At 41.8% G+C, this 21,978-nt stretch overlaps 1 protein-coding gene across 1 annotated transcript in view; it reads left to right on the top strand.

The window, feature by feature from the left end:
* Window positions 1-16,607: 16,607 nt before the first annotated feature.
* The window catches only part of ca10a (carbonic anhydrase Xa), a gene marked incomplete at both ends in the record, with an annotated part of 114,607 nt that continues 109,236 nt past the window's right edge, over window positions 16,608-21,978 (top strand). The window contains one exon of the mRNA XM_079756863.1: window positions 16,608-16,668. Coding sequence (XP_079612989.1) covers window positions 16,608-16,668 — 61 coding nt within the window. The remainder of the gene's footprint in view (window positions 16,669-21,978) is intronic.

Below are 21,978 nucleotides of genomic sequence, written 5' to 3'. Positions count from 1 at the left end.
CATGTTACCACTCTATCTTAACAAACCAAAGATAACCATTTAAACTATGCAATAAGTGCAATACATAATTCAACGTTTAACTGCTCTCGGTCTTCCTAATGTACTTAACATGTATGCATTAATGGCCGTCTTCCCATTTCTTCCTGTATCTGTAGACACCTACGGGTGTTTATAGATACAAAAGTTATCCATAGGGACATATTTTGGCCGGTCCAATTATTTATCCTTAAATTTAGGGTTAGGGTTACCTTTCACCGTCGCGATAGCAGTTTCTTATTCTTTGTAAATGTGTTTTGAGAACCCAAAATAGACATTATGTGACATGCTCCTTTGGTGGTATGTATGTGGTAGCATGGATTGTTAATCAAGAGTTCTTGATGCTGAAAATCCAATTTGTTATTAAGAAGCAAATGTCAGTTGGATCTGTTAGACGGTAAATTCTTATAATGAACATCAATGTATGTCTTAATTCCTTAAGGCTTGCGAGCGAAGTGTGTGCGGTTGGTGTGTTTTTATTTATTTAAAAAATAGCCATTTTAATTTACTGAATGTCACAACATCCCTTTTCATTTGGATGCATTTAATGAACTTACTTTCACGGATATGAACTTTTCAATATATCCTTGATCCAAAGAGCTGAACTGTAGCGACTGTATGAACATAATTCACATTTAAACGTAACTAATGAGATGGCAAATATAATATATTTTGAGGAGAAAGTGCAAAGTCGATCATTAATTATGTCACACCTATTGATGAATGAAACCTCACCTTTTTTGAAAAGGTAATTACAGAAACATCAAGCAGCAGCTGTGGTTCTCCACGCGACTGACAATTGATAATATTGTACAGAGTGACACCTCCCTAATGGGATTGGATGAGAAGGTTAGAACCGTATGAGCCTGATCCTGCAAGCCCCTTTGGAGCTGCTTGGTTACAGCCATGGTTACGGGTCGTGGTAGTGTGTGGTACGTGGTTGAAGATGGGAGTAGACTACAGTTTGGTTGAGATGCTACCACAACCACAAAAAGGCCAAAGTGTTGTATTTACACTGGGACCCCACTGTGTAACTATGGCCATATTGTGTTTAGTTGCTATCAAAATGTTGGCAATATCAGACACGGCAATCCCAAATGAATGAATCATGAATATGATATGAATTATTCATCTTGTAGTTCTCACCCCTGGGTCCCTGAAGCCTACCTCGCATATGAAGTGTAGGTTTTAATAGTGGGAAGATGGTGTGTTGTGTATGTATACTTATTGGACTGTTGACTAGAATGTGTTGTACATATGAATACAGCTTGATTGATGTTGGATGGGCAGGACCCTGCAGACTTTCTCTGACACTGAGCCGCACCAGACTGATTTTTGGCTATATTCTGAGACAGCTTAACCCCTGCGAAGTTCCTCCTGAACCAACAGTAGCAGGAAACCAGGTCCTTCATTGACCTGTTGTTACGTTTCATGGTTAAAGGTAACGTTGATCACAGAGAGACCGCATGTGAATGAAAGCGCAGTACAACCTGTACCACCCACCGATACATTCTGTTTTAAGTGTAGCATTTGTTCGAAATTCTTTCCAGCCCTATCCATATTCATCGAGAGCTCCATGATGCCACAACAAGGTAACTCTCTCAAGGACAATTCAGTGAGAAAAAACACTTGGATGGAAAAAGAGGGGAATGAATCACAGGTCCTTCGGGTGAAGTGCATCTTAAGGGAAGGGTTCGAGTTCACGCAAACTCAGACGCAATAGGGAAATAAACATTGCTATGTTTTAAGATGGTGGAGCTCACTCACTAGTGTATTCTTGTTGTTGTTTTTCCACTGTGAATCCCGGGTACCTTGGACAGCGACATTCCCTAGCCTTGGAACCGGACAAATCCGGATCTCTGGCCCCGCTCCCATTCAGACCGATTTCCAGTCTACCTGGCCAATCACAACAATATGGGGCGGGTTTAATGAGTTGGATGTACAGACGAGCGGCCTATGGGAGTGTCGTTTTCATAAACACCCAAGATGGCTGCTGCTGATGGTACACACATTGTGTTTCTCTCATTGGTTGTAGGTCTATCCCATTGTTTCCAGGGGCATTTTTGTCTGTAACGATGATAACGCCCCTTGGAAATAGAAAATTTAATGAGAGGTTCCAGACTAATATGCCTTTGAGAATTGATCTGCCGATGTCATGCTAGACGTTCCCAGAAGCGAAACACAGTGTGCCAGATGTGCTTCACGATACAAGATACCGTTTAGCCTTCAACTGGCTCATTCAGAACTTTTCCCCAAGCCTTGTTGCTTATTTGTTGTGGGAACTTTGAATTGCTATGATAGTAAATGTCCTTAGGTGATAGCGAACCCCCACACAATGTTAAAATAAATACATGCAAGAAGGTAGGAGTAAGAAAATAAACATTTTTCATGTCTTCTACAGAGGCTCCTTGTCTTTTGTTGTCTATTTAGTTGTTTTGGATAGCCAGTGGGACTTTTTGTTTGTTTGACTGTGAATACTTTAGAAAGTGTTCTCTCTTAGTTCAAACCACTCAATCGCATAAATACAGAGATACCGGCAGGTGCACTCTTAAATTTGTAAACCTGCAGAGTTAGGTTTATGCTAGCACTTTTAGGAATTGTGATTGATGAAGTTGCCGTTTTCTATCTCTTGTTTCTGCACACCATTGACACACTTAAAAGTACCAGCTTGTCGTTTTGGAGTGTTGAGCCATGTGTGATTATCTCATTTTTTATATTTCAACAGAAGGCAGTAATTTAGAAAACATTACCTGGCAACCATGTTGGATTGGATGGATAAACTAAGCCTAACACTCTGGACTAGCGCTTGAGCCTTTCAACACATTTTCACCATGAATTAATGGAACCTGATGGTAGGAGGACCAGATGCTGATATGACTGGATAACTGGATTAATGACATTTTGAAGGGAAGCGTGAAGATGTGTATCCAGTTAAACATGATGAAAAGATATGAAACCTACACCTGTTGGAAATATTTCACCTGATGCCCTGTAATGCCAGCCTGTAAAACGTTGAAATAGTTAAAATACAATTATATATTACATTATCAGACACGCCCAAACTCTTTAACCAAGTTTATGGCTTTATAGAGTGAATGGTTTAATAGCTGATGAAAATGTGTTTACTGTGATTCATCACTATGACTTCATCACTATCCTCCCTACGAGAGATGAAACCGTCTTCTTGTGGTTCAAGCGTCTACACTCGGGGCGGTGTAAAACCACAAAACAAGATTCAAGATTGAATGCAAGATTTAAATAAATAACCACCTTCAAGCAGCTAGAAAAGAGAAATAATAATTTCCTGTCATTCAAGTAGCAAACGTGTACTCTCTGGTTTCAGCCTTGGTTGCACAACAGTGTGAATGTTTTGTTATTTCTCATTGGATGCGAGGAGCGTCATGGGGCCTGGCAGGCAGGACGTTTCTGTGTCCTTGAGTGTTCCAGACATAATCACGTTGCCATGGCAGTACAAAAAAATAACGAGTAAATGTTCAAAAAAGAAAGAAAAAAAAAAGCGTCAGCGTTTTCCTTTTGCCCAGAAAAATCTTCTCGCCCAATTCCGTTTGTTCTCAGTCCAAAACTCAGCAATAATAATAAAAAAAAAAGTCTTTATTTTTCCCCCTGCACAACCCCGTGAAGATATGTAAGGCGGTGCCACCCTCTTTACCGTGGGTGTGTAATGGAGCTGCCTCGCCCTCCACCCGACGTCCGCGTTAAGCTCCTGACGGGACGTCCGCCCCAGTGTGCGCGCTGGGTGCACTCGGTTGCCACGCCGACGCCCGGGTCTTTTAATGGGCGGCCGGGGGAACGCTGTCTCGTTTCTAACGTGTTGGAATGGGTCGGATGTTGTTTCAATTAGACGCTGGGAAGATAGCCATGCTTCCTCTGGGGGTTCATTTGGGAGAAACAGAGGGGGATGATGCGGGGTGAGGGGGTGCTAGAGAGATCGGAGCGTAATCCATTTACTGCGTGATGGAGTAACGCTGAACATAGTGTGTCCACTGCCTCTGGCTAAAAACCAGAATCATTTATAATTTACTCATTATTTGTTTTTTTCGAAATAGAAAGAGATGAGTAGTGAGAATGAAAACACATTATACCAGAACGTTGTTAAAAAAAAGACCTACAAAGAGGAAAAAGAAAAACAAATTGCTATACATTTTCTAATCACAAGCTCATATTATGCGCATCCTCCTCAAATACATAATAGTTAATTACGAACAAACATTGAGTTATGGAAGTATACAATTTAACCCAAGCTTATCCTAAAGCACCACTAACTACAGTTGGAGGGAGAGATGCAAGATAATCAGTTCTATACTTCAGAATAATGTGTAAACGACACGATATAACCATGACAACCATAGGACTCCAACGGTGAGAAGTCGATTGAAAATAGAATTCCTAATTTCTCTGTGCGGCAGCGTTTAGGCTGGAATACACAAATGATGGAGCACTAATTACTACTAAACCACTAAATCACCAACTATAAGCAAACAGCTGGTTGCCAAACAATTGCTACCTTCTTGCTTTTCTTCAAGCCTGCACTGTGGCAGACAAATAGCAAGTAGGGGGTGTGGCTCTGTCTGAAAGAGGACTAGGAGGGGGCGTGGCTCTGGCTGTACGAGGGATAGGAGGGGGTGTGGCTCTGTCTGAAAGAGGGATAGGAGGGGGCGTGGCTCTGTCTGTAGGAGAGATAGGAGGGGGTTTGGCTCTGTCTGAAAGAGGGATAGGAGGGGGTGTGTCTCTGTCTGTAGGAGAGATAGGAGGGGGCGTGGCTCTGTCTGTAGGAGAGATAGCAGGGGGCGTGGCTCTGTCTGTAGGAGAGATATGAGGGGGCGTGGCTCTGTCTGTAGAAGAGAGAGAAGGGGGCGTGGCTCTGTCTGTAGAAGAGAGAGAAGGGGGCGTGTCTCTGTCTGTAGGAGAGAGAGAAGGGGGCGTGTCTCTGTCTGTAGTATAAATAGGCGGGTGTGGCTCTTCTGGCCTTTGTGGCTTCTCAACCGCCCGTCTTCCAACCTGTCTTCTCATCTGTCTGTCTTTCCACCTATCTTGTCACCTGTCTGTCTTCCCACCTGTCTCCTAGTCAGCCTGTCTTGTCATCTGTCTTTCTTCCCACCTGTCTCTTCATCCGTCTGTCCTCCCTCCTGTCTTGTTACCTGTCTGTTTTCCCACCCGTCTCCTCACATTAGTAGATGGATTCTCAAGGATACATTTTTGACTGTACAAAAACCTGCCCAAATAACCTGAGGCCCTCTTACTTTTTTTCTTACTTTTAATAGAGTTTAAAGTCACTCTCTCTCTCTTCTCCGTCTCACTTACTCACTCCCTTACTTACGAACTAGCATTGTGCCAGACATGGAGCAGTTTGACTTCTCGACTGTGTCACTGCTTTCTGCCATTAATTGTTTGACCTGTCATAAAAAGAGTATGGACTTTTGAACTCTTTTGAAGAGTCAGTATTTCTTACACAATGATCTCAACGTGCTGCAAACAGCGATGTACAGTGGCTAGCCGTAAGTAAGTCACACGCTAAACAGTTTCCAACAAGGGGTTTACAGCGCATCTGGCTATAAAGATGATAATTGGTGATTGCTGTTTGTATTTGTTGATTTTGCATTCATAATCACACAAGCACACACACACACACACACACACACACACACTCACAGATTATCTTCAGATAAATCCTAGACCCAGGCAGCCCCCTGGTCCCCATTCAGTTGCCCGATCAGCCCCCCTCCCAACAAATCCAGGAGTAGTAACATGTCATCAACACGATCGACCCCCAACACCTCAAGGAGTAGTAACATGTCACCATCATGCGCCCCTCTCAACACCTCCAGGAGAAGTAACATGCCATCAACATGATCACCTCCCAACAACGCCTCCAGGAACCCCGTTCACAAGAGTAATAAAGGGTCACAAAAAGCATGGACTTACTGTGCACATAGCGCCACAACCCATTGGCAGAACGTTTGTATAGACGTTAATATCTTTCTTTCTCTGGGGCTCAACATCAAAGATTCTGTGGGTTGTATTTCTGTTGAACAGTGCTGTGCCTGAGTTAATCCCTGTTTTCAAGGGAAAATATGAGGTTTTGGACTGCAGCACAATGAGTATTTAATTGTAAGACAAAACTGCTAATGAGACTCAGTAAAAATACCCTTGCTGGCTTTGTATAAAATCCACACTAATGATTGGTAATGTATTAAAGGCAACTGTATCTGCATAAGCATGAGGGTGGCAAACTGATGCCATCACCCCCTCACAAAATAGGTTCCATATTATTCTCCTAGTCACACAAGGTCCGTTTTAAGGTATAGCTATCCTAGTTGATGTAGAACTATCCTATTTCAGGCAGAACTATCCCTTTCATGAAGAAGATACTACCTGAAGTTTCAGGAATAATCTTCTACCTGAAATACTTCTACCTGAAATATGGGATACTTTAGTATCTTCAGAAGTATCCTATTTCAGGTAGAACTATCCTTTTAGGGAGAACTATCGTATTTATGTCTGCGTTATAAAGATCCCTTCTTGTGCGACAACACGTCAAGAGACGACATAAAATAATGCTTGATATTTGTTTGGTTTCAGTACCGTATGATTGGTGCACACAAATAGTGTCAGACACTGAAGATAATCCAACAAACTATTGATGAAAGCTCAATTGTAGAGCATATTCAATAAATAGTTGAGCATGTTGCTAAGTCTGGTAAGAATCATAAAATAACATTGGTAATAGTAAATCGATGTTTTCCTTCCGTCAATATTTCCTAATTTTATTTACAAAATTGCAGATCAGAGATATAAATTATTTGTCAGTCACAGATGATTATTCAGAATACCAATGTGAGAAGAGACAGAGTGAAATGCTATCCACTGCAACTTACACTTTTTGCATCATTGAATCTTGGCAGAGTTCCAAAGTATTTTGCAGCAGTTTATTTTTCCTGACACTGTGAGCTTCTGCCTGGATGTGATAGACTCAATTAGCAGGTACATTAGCTATGGAGGAAAAATGTTGGATTCTGGTTTTTTGAGGAACCATGCCGGCTGTTACACTTCCCTTTCTGCCCCTTGACGATTTAAATTAGTTGTTTCTAGCACTTGACCTAACCCATACTGACTATAATAGAGATTTTTTGGATTTACTTTTTAATATAAAGTTAATTCACTGTAGTCTTAAGCATCACACCGTTATATTATCAATGTAAAATTAAAAGTCACAAACTGTGGACTGTTGATACCTGAAAGATGGCACCAATGGCGCACGTTTTTGCCACGGAAACTTGATGTTGTGTTGAAATCAAAATAGTTGAACAACACACGGAACGAGCAGAAGGCCTTGTGTCTTACATTGGAAAGTACACAGCAGGCGTATGAAGCAGTAGGCCTACTCTCTTATATTAGAAAGTACACAGCAGGCGTATGAAGCAGTCGTTCTACTCTCTTATATTAGAAAATACACAGCAGGCGTATGAAGCAGTCGTTCTACTTTCTTATATATTAGAAAGTACACAGCAGCCGAGTGAAGCAGTAGGCCTACTCTCTTATGTATTAGAAAGAACACAGCAGGCGTATGAAGCAGTAGGCCTACTCTCTTATATTAGAAAATACAGAGCAGGGGTATGAAGCAGTAGGCCTACTCTCTTACATATTAGAAAGTACACAGCAGGCGTTTGAAGCAGTAGACCTGACCTCTTATATATTAGAAAATACACAACACGTGCATGAAGCAGTAGGCCTACTCACTTATATGGTGAATCTTTAAAATAGTCAGTTCTATTTTCCCGCTTCATAACGCCCATATTTATGTTTAAAAGAAAGAACCCCAGAGCAGCTACCGGTAGGTGCTTCACACAGATGAGGGTCAGGGTCTGATGAGGGTTTGATCTGCTTGGGGTTCAGTCTGGTGATGCTCAGCCTTTACTTGGCTGTGAAGGAATGAGCGTATTTCTAGTGTGGAAGCACAGAGTGAAAATATGGTACGTGGAGACCAGCTTGCCTCATTCTAATTCAATCATAACAAATACACTGTGAAAAAGCAATATACTCCCAGAATACGACAGAGTCCATAGGATAGTATAATGCGACCAACATCAAATCTAAAGTGAAATAAGATTGAGTTGTGGCCTTTCTGGACTCACTGAGACAATATGACTGCAGTATATAGAAAACTTGAATTATATATACAATAGGTATAGAGTACACGCACGCTTGCAAGCACGCACGCACACATGCAAGCACACACAATAGACTCTATAACATTTGATTTGATGATATTAGATGGAATTTGATTCAACATTCAATTTGATTGAATGTGAATGTTGCCTGTCTGCGATTGTAGATATATAGAAATGCAATAATATAGATCGATAGTATAGAATACGATCCCTCCCAGGGCACGCATTTGTTGTCTATTCAATTAGTTTCTATAGTCTAATCCTGTAGGTTTTCAACACCGATGTTCATCATGATTCTTATGTGTTCATCATGATTCATAGGTGTTCATCATATGTGTTCACCACAGGGGTTCCTCATATGTGTTCATCATAGGTATTTCTGTATTCACATTGCAGCAGTTCTTCCTGCCAGTTGTCCCTCAATAACTTCCAGGTCCGCCGGCTGTACATTGGATTGCTTTGCAAAGAAGGAGGTGGTTAGTCATTCTGGATGAGCACTGCAAGCAGATGCTATTAGTCCTATCTCTGGGTACTGTGACAAGTCCATTTTCTCTCTATCGTGATTAGCATATTTTTAATTTTGGAATTGTCTCAAACCTCTTTCCCTTGACTGAAGACTAGCATGGTTCCTGGCATCTATAAAATCATTAGATTATGTTTTAAATAATAATCTGATCCTACATCGATGCTCTCGATTGCACCTCTTACGTAAGGGACCTGCTAGCCATCAATAAAATGTCTTGAAATAAAGGAGGAAATATCTCCAAACCATGCTTGAATGCGAACGTTGCCTGTCTGTGATTGTAGATATATAGAAATGCAATAATAGAGATCGATTATATAGAATACGATCCCTCCCAGGACATGCATTTGTTGTCTATTCAATTAGTTTCTATAGTCTAATCCTGTAGGTTTTCAACAACGATGATGCACGTATGTCTGCTGTGATTGCAGTAAAAAATGAACCAGCAGTCTGTTCTTTCTCTCCAAAATGTCCAGCAGGCCATAAAAAATGGACTAGCAGCAGACTGGTTGTAGTGGTTGTACTCTTGGTTCAACAGGTTGTAGCACTGGTTTTTGTATGGGGTGGAAACGCGCTACATGCACGCGCGGAGGAGGCTGTGCAGTACACTATCAACTCTATCCAGTAGCACAGCAGCACCGATTAGCACTCAATATACTCCCTGGGTGGCTGTAACAATGTCATACTGGGTGACCATTGGTCATGCTAGGTTAGGTTTAGCATGGGTCATACTGGGATAGGGTTAGCATGGGTAATGCTGGATTCGCAGGGTTAGCAATGGTCCTGCTCTGCTAGGTTTAGCTAGGGCCACTCTTGGTTAGCGTAGGTCATGTTGGGTTAGCATGTGCGAGTAGATGAAGCTTTCAATAATTGTATTACTACAGCAGCCAAATTCACATGGTTTTGATTTGAAACCTTTAACCACACTTGAAAAATGATTGAAATATGAGGCATGAATTGCCCATTTCACCCAAATTTGAGCAAGCCTGCCATTCGAATTTAGATATCAATCTATGGTCTGATTTGTAATGTCTGTGTGGGTGTTGTTAAATGAGATCTGCATGTGAGTAAGAATATGTGTGTGTGACGCTGGTGCATAATTTGTACATTTCAAGAAGACTCTGAGCTTAGATGTAAGTAAAGTTGCCACGACAGTAAGCCTGTGTTTCACGCTTTCAACATGTTTTTTTCTCCATAGCCATTGGGTTAATTAGGTGTTCTGGTCTGATGCACACACTTCAAAAGGCTTCATCAGAAAGTGCTTTAGTCACAACGACCGTATCTTATCACGCCAACCTAGAACCATCTGATTACGTTCCTCCACTGTGAGTGTGTCACATTTTGCTTCATGCATATTTCTGTAAACCTAATCTTTGTCCAAGAAACATACGCCCTAGCCTGTCCTTGACTCATAACGATGAAAGGAGCATCAAAGGTTTGAGATGTTATGGGAAATATAAATAGCCTTGAGAAGTGAGTAACGCCACCTGACGTCTTTAAGATCTGTTTTTTTTTTCTCTTGATGCGTCTGAAATCCAACGGTGAGCTTTATCACTCTTCATGTTTTCGTATGTCAGTGAATGCAGCATGTGTGAATACAAAGCGATGCACAGGAGCTTTATTTGAAACATCGGTGTTATACCTTTTCACTTTGACACATCAGTGCCCTACGGTGACAGAATGTTCCAATTGTATTATGCTTGTTAATCCCAGATTATCGCCGTAGGGTTCTGGGGTTATAAACAGATAATCTCCACTCTTTAATCAGACTAAATATGTCGGCACTCACACTTCCTCTCCATCATCAGGGAACTGCCATCTTTGCTTGTATTTATTTGATTTATTCAACCTTTGTTGTTCCACCACTAGCCCAAAGTATATATTTTTATTTAAGCAAAGGCCATTGACAGAAATACCACTTCCATCTTTGGGTATGACGGTGCCTTATTTTCATATCCATGGGCCCATTAATGTTTGCCGACATAGAATAAAGCTATCCCTAGCCAGTCCGATCACTAAAAAAGAACAGCCAATCCAATCACCTGAAAAACCAGGACAGTCCGATCACTCGAAAAAACTCCAGCCAATCAGATTACCTGAAAACACCAGGCCAGTCCGATAACTTGAAACACCAGCCAGTCCGATCACTATAACTCGCTCGATAAATTCCCAACCAGTCCAGACTGCCTATGCCAGACATTCCAAATAAAAGTGATATTATAGTGATATCACGTGATTGATGTATGTTCAAGACGTGACCGAAAAAAACATTTTTAAATGTTGAAAAGTATGGATTCATACAATTATGGTAAAATGTTATTACATAATATACGATTTTACAATTCATTTTTATTGATGGGCCCATAACAAGTATTGCACCGGGGCTGACTTGCCATGTCTTCAGACAATTAAAAAGAACAGGGGTGGCATGCATTATTTAGCTTCCAAAATGACTATGGCCTGATCGAAAAACTAAGGGCGGCCTAAGCTCACAGTTGAAGCAGTCAACAATATACTCATATTATTGAAAAAGGTTTGCTGAGAGTTGGCAGCTCTGAAAATACCTATTCTGTGGTTTTGTCTGGAGGACTGGCTAATACCCTGTAGTGTAGAGCTACATCACCACATAGAGACCACCTGAAGCTATTCACACACTCCTGCACTTGCCCTATGACAACCCCCCCACCCCCTTCTATCTATCCATACGTACTTAAACGAATAATCTGGATAAGCGACACATGAGGGCCTTAAAGTCAAATATAGATTATTTTGTAAATATATATATACATTGACAAATATATATACTGTATGTGTGTATTGCCTGAAAAGTATCCTTTACCCATAATCGCGTTTTTGAGCGTATAAAATCCATTTTAGAAAGCAAAAGTTGCCTTATGTGTGATTCAAAGAGCATCATATGCATTTCAAATGTTATGTTTATTTACCTACAATTCTCAAAACAGAACTACAATACCCAGAAACACTGGAGTTCAGGAAGACCCCCCTGGCTCAGTAGCCTTTACAGTCTTTTGTAGCTCATAGCTGCCCCCTTCCTCCAGCACCATGGTTGGCTAAGAATGGTGCACACACTGTCTTGTAGCTTTTTATCAAACTGAGCATAACTCCTTGTTTACCCTATGATTGCAATCTGGAGCAACACACTATAGCATGATTTGGTTTTAATTCAGCAGGGTTTTTTCTTACTACCCAGCCAGCTACTCTACTAGCTGATGAGTATGTTTTAGCTTCTTTGGTCATATTTCAAACAGGCATTTCTTGGATGTAACTATGAATGACATAGATGTGATGAACAGTTCCTTGCGTTCCTTGTGTAGGTGGATCATGGCCACCCCCTAGGTGGCGTGTTGCATTGACATTTCTGCAGTCTAGATGCCACAATAAGAATAAACATCTATGTAAACATCTAAACATCTATCTTATGTTCATAGACTCCTGGAGAAACTTTTTGAAAATGTTGTACCAGCTGTTCCTCATTAAAGTTGGGCGGAACTACCCAGCTCTATAATTGTAGTTTTGTTAGTATTTGTGCGAATTACCAACTATTGCGTAAGTCAACTTGTTTTGAAAACTTTCGCCTTTATTTGCATATAGAATGCAAACATGTCTCTCATGTATCATCTGTGAAACCAATCAGCTTCACCAATAAGCACCAGCGGTTTATATTTTAAATAAGTTTCCCTTTAGTCAATCAGTAGATTAGCTCATTACACTGAGAAACATGAAGAAACAGCCATGCATTCTCGTCCGAAAGTTGCAATCAACGCAGAACTCCCAAGTTATTCACAATCCTGTTTGGGCTCAGCTGTGTTAAATGCCTTGTGGTATCCGTTTATGTGCTGCGGCACCTCTTTAACTCTTACTGCCTGAACCCAACAGAGAGTAATGAAGTGCTAGAGCGTCTCTATACTGGAAGCCAAAAGCCTCTCCAAGGCAGAGCGATAATAAGACCTGGCCTTAGCTGAAAACATTTGGTCGGAATTCATCATAATTAGTCTGAATTAAATATCTCTCAATGCCTGCATTGTCTCTCTCTCTCCGCTGTCACTCTTGTCGTCATCTGTGTGACTAATCCTCCTCTCCCTCGTCGTTCTCCAACCGGTTTTGAAAAGCCAAAGTCACTGGAGAAAAATCCACTCATTAGTCTCCTGATTTTCCCATTAGAACACCAGTGATTCCTCCTCACAATGTAGCGGGCATAATTAGCGTCTTTCATCTGCATCTATGCGCCGTTTCATCCACACGAACACAACCACACCTGCAAGCAGTGTTTTTTATAGCATTATGAATTGTACTGTGTTGAATATAAGAACAGCGTTGTTTAGTAAAAATCTGCCAATATTAAGTGGGTTTAAAGTAAGGTGAATGACTGAAAATCGAAGTACAGGGACATCCCTAACCCAGATCATGCACTATAAACAACACAATACGCTTGTACCTCTTCCCTGACTGAGACCCATGGAGCCATGAAGCAGAACACATTATACATTGGCTCGTGTCTTTACCCCAGATAACGTAAGCCTGACAACTCGACAAGGGAGTGATTGTCAGTGATCTCACAGTGTTTGTAGTCTCCTGCCCTATCTCTTTGCTGGTTCCCACCTACTGTTGTAACACAGGATTAAATGGTTATGATCCCTTCTGAGTTATTTTGCACATGTACATAAGACGTACTGCAAATGTACATGGTGTACATATTGTACATGTACATTGTACATTTTCTACTGTTTGTGTATTATTTTGTATTAAAATCGATTTACTGTGTTACTACTTTGCAATTCTTTCTAACCAGCTTTATACATGTCAAGTGGAAGCAGCAGATTGAAATACTCCTTTACCCAATAGATGGTGGTGTTCCTGAGGCAAGATTATAATAGTTTCAGATTTTTCATTAATTTTTATTTTGTTTTCAATTTCAGTTCAGTTGTATTAAGTTTTGGAAGCAGGTAGTTTTGTTTATTTTTCATTTTTTTATGCCTAGTTTTGGTTTTGTTTTTATTTGTTTCAGTGTTGTCATTTTTTATAACATGGGGTATTTGTCAGGGGTGGGATTCAAAAAGGTCACAAAAACCATTGTGTAATAACAAATCAACAAAAGTGTGGACCAACACTGGAACAGCTAAACAATTGGAAGATAGAGTTCACATCCACCCAAAATACTTAAAATAAAAGCATAGCAATATAGCATATAAAATAAAAAAAATAAAGTCGAAAACTTGAGAAACTTTCTCTCTCATTGCTGTTTGTTTTACTTAGCTTTGTAAACAGACAATATAATTTCAGTGAGTTAATGTTTTTTTTGTCGTCATTTCGATTTTTCTTTTAGTCAATGATAATACTGGTCAGGTTTGGTTACCCCTAACCAAACAAACACATTCTAAACAGCTGTTGTGTTCCTTACCAATGATGTAGTCTGCTCTTCTTCCACTTATTGTACGCTTTTCAGGTAAAAATAACCTTGAAAGGTCTTCTCTTACGGAAGACGCTTTGATATCCCAGCAGGCCCCATACAGGGAAGGAGATAGTGGATTAGACCTGACGGCTAAAAGCATTTTGGTGGCAAAGGGATAAAGAGTCTGCAGGGATGTACCTCTTCCTGATGTGGAAAAGTGACCCTTGGTAAAATCACACCAGGGGTACGGTATCGATTGATTATAGCTGAGTTCCCTGCAGCAAAGCTGCTTTAGTGTCGAAACGCAGTGACGGATGACTTAGAAAAGGTATATTGTTGTTTTACCCTTAAACCTTACTACTCTGATAAAGGCAGGGTGTGCCAGAGCTCAAAGAACGGTTGGTTATGTTAGGTCAAAGGGAATCGATAGTTTAAAAAATGTTGCATTATATGATTTTTTGTCTGAATTTGCATGTTGAACTGATATCAGTTCTTTCTTGCAAAAAAAGGTTCAATTATTAAATTCCTCATCGCCATTCAAGAGTAAGTAATTAATATTGATTTGCTTCACATTGAGTCCTGGGCATGCCCAAAACTATGGTGCATATGGTGCAAAATATTGACTTATCTCGAGGCATATGCTAAATTTGGTGTTGAAGGAGCTTTACAGTAAGCCCATTCTGGTCCAAAGCTTCTGGCCGCTAATAGTGGAGCCTCTTCTCTGAGATTCTCACTGCCAACAGCGGAATCTCTTCTCCATTCTGTTCTTAAGCTTCTCAGTGCTACTAGTGGAACCTCTTCTCCATTGTGGTCTACAGCTTCTCACTGCTTATAGTGGAACCTCTTCTCCAAGCCTACCACCAGATGTTGTAATTCGATTTAGAACTGGTGACTTTGCAGGTCGCTTAATTACAGTGATATGATATCATTAAATGGGCAATCACAACATTCTTGCATAATTTACTCTTGATGGCAAATGTTCCCGCTGACTAAAATAAAATATTTTGTTTACAATGCAAACATACCATGATTTTCAGCTAGAAGCAACAGAACATTTCTCTGACGTAAACTTTTGGACTAATGCAACAGCCACCCCCCCCCCCCCCCCCCCCCCACACACACACACACACATAGACCGACATACACACGCCAGCCATCACCCCATCTAATGCAACAGAACCCCCCCCCCCCCACACACACACACACAACAGTCACCACCCTATCTTATGCAACATAGCCCCCATCACCCCATCTACTGTAACAGAACCCCCGCCCTCAGCTATCACCCGATCTAATTCAACAGAAAAGTTGATCTGCATCTTTGTCTTCCTGAACTCTCTCTCTCGCTCTCTCACTCTCACTGTCTCTCTCTCTCTCCCCCCCCCACCCCCACCCCCCGCCTCTACTACAGTATGTGTCTATTTGTGCGCACGAACCTGCATGCGCTCACAACTGCGCATGTGCCCAGTTGCAGCGATGCCCCATCATCTGTAAACTCACTGCGCGCGGCATCGTTGGGTGCCAGCACCAGACTGAACGGGTTCATTCTTTATGGTTTATGGGGATAAAACTGGCCACTCTGTCAGACGAAACGCGTTATTTTACACTTGGATATGGAGTTAATTTGTTTTAATTTGAAGTAGCGCGGACTATTATCTGTAAAATGAGATCAATGCGTGTATCCAATATAAAGTTTAGTAGTATTTGATATAAAGATTACAGCACTCTGGACAGTTGGACGTTAGGCTGTACCGCAGCTGCTTTACCGCCAACGATCGCTGTAAGTGTATTTTAACTTTCTGGCATGAAATCCCTTTCTTTGTTTATTTGTTTCTGACTGCGTCGCGGGGCTATTTGGAAAGAAAGATTTCTTACGTCCGTTCACCGATCGTCTCCCAAGAAGCCGAGCAGGGATGTCCTTCCCGGGCGGACCAGAGCGGAGCGCGCCGCCCCTGCAGAAGTGTCTATTGAGTTTATCAGGTGTAGATCTGTCTGTCTGGATCCTAACCTGTCACTGCTGTGCTCCTGTCTAGGGGACATCGAGGCGGAGCTGATCCCGGGGATGTTGTTTTCCTCTGCGCGGAGAGACGGGTCGGCGGTTCGGTGAGGGTCTAGTCCACGGAGGAGTACGCGCGCGGATCGTCCTAGGGCAAACCGCACCGGTCTCGCGCAGCGGCTGACGAGAAAGCCCCCTCGCGCGTGGCAACACCTTTCTTTCCCGCTTCCTTCGGCGGAGTTCGCGGGCTTCACCCCTCTGGATTGTGGACTTGTAGGAAGGGGGGTATCGAACAGGGACCGTCTTCTGTACCTGCTATGCGCCTGGTGTGGAGAATAACTCGTGGATCCATACTCTGCACCTGAGATTTTCCTTTTCAGTTGATTCCTTTTTTCTCTTTTTTCTCATTTTTTTTTTTACATGTGCGTAATGTACCTGGAATGAAGACAGAGGATGGATATACTTTGGGAAATATTCATCATTCTCCAGGCAAACGTTCTTGTCCGCATATCAGGTGAGTGGAGGACAGGAATGGTCGTGTTTCAAGTTAGACTGGACATTATGTTTAGTTGTATCTTTTAAATACCAATGACGGACAAATATAAAACGTAAAATATATATTTTGTTATTATTGACCCCACATGTTATTTAATCCGATAGGTGTAATAAATTAACGTCAAACAAACATCTGAAAACATAATTAATGAATGTCAAACTCCAGAGGCCTCTTAGAGGTGTGCACGGCAACCCTACCAAGATAAACCTACCTCGGCTAATAATCAACTATTGTACTGTAGTTATAGATATAGGGCAACTACATATGACCGTAGGGCCCTCATGTGTCGATAATTCGGTTCAGTACGTACGGACGGATGGATGGTAGAGGTGTCTGACTGTGTTTGGACGGTGGGTGGGTAGGGGGTCTGGGTGTCGCAGCGCGAGTGCGGGAGTGTGTGAATAGCAAGCAATGCATGAATAATTTGATTCAGGCTCTCTATGATGGTGTCGTAGGCCTACACTACAGGGTCTTTATGTGATGGTGTAGGGCTACACTACAGGGTATGGGTCACTATGTGTGATGATATAGGCCTACACTTCATGGTCTCTTTTTGATGATATAGACCTAGACTACGCAGTCTCTGTGTGGGGGTGTAGGCCTACGCTAAAGGGTATTTTAGTGTGATGATGTAGGCCTACACTGCAGGGTCTTTATGTGGTTGTGTAAGCCTACACTACACTACAGGGTTTCTATGTGTGATGATGTAGGCCTACACTGCAGGGTCTTTATGTGGTTGTGTAAGCCTACACTACACTACAGGGTCTCTGTGTGTGGGAGTGTAGACCTACATTATAGGGTCTCTATGTGGTGACATAGGCCTACACTACAGGGTCTATATGAAGTGATGTAGTCCTACACTTCAGGGTACCTATGTGTGATGATGTAGGCCTACACCACAGGGTTGCTATGTGTCACGAGGCAGGCCTACAGCACAGGGTTTCTTGGTAGAGGCGTAGACCTATACTTCAGGGTCTTTATTTGCGTGATGTAGGCCTACACAATAGGGAATCTATGTGACGATCTAGACCTAAACATCAGGGTATCTATGTTAAGCTGTAGGCCTACAGCACAGGTTCTCTGATACTAACTGCCATTGGCAAAGAATCAGTGCTGCAGTAAGTAGTACATCTGACCTGACCGATGGCAATCATGTTACTGTCATGTTATTATTGTCTGTCCGTCTGAGTAATCGCATAGTAACAGCTATGATCTATCCATGTATTCGGTTGATGTACGGTACACTAGCTTGCTGGCATAGTACACACCCTGGTGTGCTGAGGTTGAAATCTTCCAGCGATGAAACAAGTAATTTGTGTTCAAGTAGGGCTTTGTCGCTTGAAGGCTAGCCCTGATAGAATGGTGAAGACAGACCTGAAGCGGTTTCCCAATTCAGAATAACCGCCATGGGCGTGTTCGCCCTCGTCGAGGTTGAAAACAATTATAAACAGTTATTTTTATGATTTCCCCTTCTCATTTCGCTGAAACGTTTCCTTCAATGCAGTCAGGGAAATGTTTTTTTGTTTCTATAATTTGAAAGTGCACGTCGGCCTTTACTCTCAGTTGCTCACGTCAGTTGCTGACGTCATCCCGGCACTAGCACTAGATGTCGGTAACTGACGTCAGCCCCCCGCCTGCGTTTGGAGACAAGGAGAAGGAGATCAGTAGCAGATGTTCTGGTGGTCACCAGCCTTCTGGTGGTCCAACACATCACAGCCCTCACAGCCCCCGCCCCCTCCATCCCCCCTAGGATGGGTGCCAAGCCATAAATCTGGCATATGAATAAAAAACATGATTTGGTGAATTATACATCCTCCACACCGCTGGGCAATGCTACAGTGTTCTAAACACTACACAAACACACACACACACACACGCACACACAGACACACAGAAACAAGCACGTGCATGCATTGGCACATACACTTCTTCTCTCATTATTGTATGTTACGTAAATGTGCACATTCTAGGAGCCACTTCTTCATATCAGACATACCAAACAGGCTGTGTTCCAGTCGTCCCTCGTTTCCTTTCACAAGCCTTTCAGGAACATTCTCGTTATGATGTGAGCCGGTGACACACGCTGCCAGCGCTGAAAATACATTTTCATAAAGAAGTTTTACATTATGTGCCAAGTAAGCTTTTGGTCTCCCATTTCTGTCTGTTCCACAGAGGACTAAAGCTCCTAAAGACGTTGTTTCATTAGAATAAGACTTCAAATGCTTCAGCGTGAATGAAGTAATGGATCTGTTGATTGTCCTCCATCTATCCCTCCACCATCATCCACCACTTCCACCCTGAGGTCCAGCCAAATGGCGTCATGCTGTCCTACAACACAGATCTGTTGCATGGGATTCAACTCTAAACCATCATTGTATTATGTGCAATGATCCAGAGAGATGCCTGTGGAGAGACATTGAAGTATGTCCTCAAACCCGCAAGCCTTCCATGTGCTGGGATGATAAATACTCTGCATGATTGTGTTTATCCTAACCTGTCAAGCACTTGTCACTTGCTTGCGTTAAGCTAACAGTAAATACTCTGAGGTTCGACTTCCCTTCACACCTCGGTTCACAGAGGAGTTGAATTAAAAAGCCTCAAATTAGACATTGTGTTCCCACCTCGCCGACAGCGAAAGGCAAAATATTACAGGTTTATACAGGTTGTGTATACATGGGATTTGGGGGGTTTGAAACATGAAAGTATGCAGGTGCATCCTATATTTCACCGTTAGTCAGTAAACAATGCTTTAATATTCATTTGTTCCCCTGAAGGGAAGGCTTACTACACATTTTGCTTGTTGCTAAATAATAATTATACCATGTACATATTTATCGTGCTGCACTCCTGGCAAATATGCTAAACAGAAAAATGAATACATTGATTGCTCATTTTTTAAATACATATTCTATCGTACGCTATTCAGCGCAGAGAAGTTTACTTTTTTCAGAAAGCCTCACCTGAGATGTTACATTAACATGATTAGAGGGTGTAGCATGTTACAGCATCACCTTATATATGACATTAACATGGCTAGCTAGAGGATTTAAAGTGTTTAAAGCATTACCTGAGATACAACATTAACATGGCTAGCTAGAGGATTTAAAGTGTTCAAAGCATTACCTGACATACGACATTAACATGGATAGCTAGAGGGTTTAAAGTGTTTAAAGCATTACCTGAGATACAACATTAACATGGCTAGCTAGAGGATGTAACATGTTACAGTATCACCTGAGAGGTGACATTAACATGGATAGCTAGAGGATGTAACATGTTACAGTATCACCTGAGAGGTGACATTAATATGGATAGCTAGAGGATGTAACATGTTACAGTATCACCTGAGAGGTGACATTAACATGGATAGCTAGAGGATGTAACATGTTACAGTATCACCTGAGAGGTTACATTAACATGGATAGCTAGAGGCTGTAACATGTTACAGTATCACCTGAGAGGTTACATTAACATGGATAGCTAGAGGATGTAACATGTTACAGTATCACCTGAGAGGTGACATTAACATGGATAGCTAGAGGATGTAACATGTTACAGTATCACCTGAGAGGTGACATTAACATGGATAGCTAGAGGATGTAACTTGTTTGGAGCGTCATTCATCTGACAAACTAACTTCCTCCGTGTGTGGTAGTGAAAGTAGGACGGGGTTCAGGAGAGGACAAGGGAGACCCCCCATGTTGCTCTGTCTCTTGGCTCAGCCGGGGCCGTGGGGCTGCTAACCCACATTCAGCTTATAGGAGCTGTGACGGGAACCGGCGGAGGACATTCTCCCGGGTCACGCCTTTATTTATTTAGTCCATCTCATCAAGTATTTATCTGTTGCTTTTATTTTCGGTGGCCACTAATGGGAATGCCGCGTTGCAGGCATTAGAAGATCAATGATATTTGAACTTCCGACAATGACGGGTCACCTTTTCATGCTCTGGATTTATTGCATGGACATTAGTTTTCCATTTGTTATTATGGATCGATTATGTTTTTATGGTTCAGATAAGGTACATGAGAGGCTGAGATAAAACCCAGTTATTATTGCTATTACTGACAGATGAAGTATATGATAACTTCAGTGTTCATTTGCATAATTAGTAATGTGTGTGTGTGAGTATGTGTGCGTGTGTGTGTATTGATATCACCATACACGTAGGAACAGAAGGGGGCAGGTAATTAACACACACACACACACATGCACTAACACACACACACACACACACACACACACACACACACACACACACATTCACTAACACACACTAACACACACACACACACACACGCACAGATCCCCCCACCCACATACAGACCTTGCCAGTGAAACCAAATCTCCAGCAGCTAATCTGATAATCCTGCGGATGTGTGTCCCTTAACAGGGCTGGATGATGCGTACGTGTGTGTGTGTGAGGGCGAGAGAGGCATAGATAGAGAGACTAATCACATGCACAGTCTACAGTATGTTTTGCAACCGAGACAGGGAAGGCTCTGTGCTTGTCAGAGGGGCTTGTTTATTTGGCTTTGTCAGTTTCTTTGCCCAATTATCCTAGTACCACCCCCCCCCAATGTGATGATACAGGGTTCTTCACGTACATAGTGGAAACATCTGGGGGAACGCGCGTATACACAGTGAAACCTCTAGGGTGTTTCTGCTAGTACACAGTGGAAACCTCTACAGTGTTTCTGCTCTACATTTTGAGTTTGTCATGATCAGGGGCCGCAGAAAACACCACAAACACAAATAGGCTCGCTGGGGTATTGTGGTCTGTTTTCGTTGAGGTTATTCTCGACTTGGTTACATAGCGCTGCTTCTCTGCTGATGCAGTACATACGTTTTGGTCCGGTTGCCTCTGAACTGGCACTTAAAAATAAAAATAGTACTTTGTTTAGGGTCTTATCCTAGCTATCTTTGTTGTATACTGGGCAAATTTAGCAATTGTAAGTGCTTGGCACTTGCCTCTATGAACACCTTTACTGTAACGACAGCGTTATATATGGTTATTTATTTTTCTTCTGACAAATGTACTTAATAATAGCGTCGGCTATATGCCCGATGTAAATGTAAATTGCACATAATTGGAAAATCACTGGCAATTTTAATGTAGAGTGGCCATGTTTTTTTCATGTTTTTCTATACAAAATACAAGCTGGATGAGAATAAAATACATAATTTTTTAAGGATGAGTGATTTTCGATTCATTTTAACGATTAATATATTTTATAAAGAAAATTTCCAAATCTATTAGTAGATTAAGA

This window comes from Pollachius pollachius (assembly GCF_949987615.1).
Source record: "Pollachius pollachius genome assembly, chromosome: 19".
In the NCBI taxonomy this organism is placed as follows: domain Eukaryota; kingdom Metazoa; phylum Chordata; class Actinopteri; order Gadiformes; family Gadidae; genus Pollachius; species Pollachius pollachius.
This window is presented reverse-complemented; position numbering and strand designations above follow the sequence as displayed.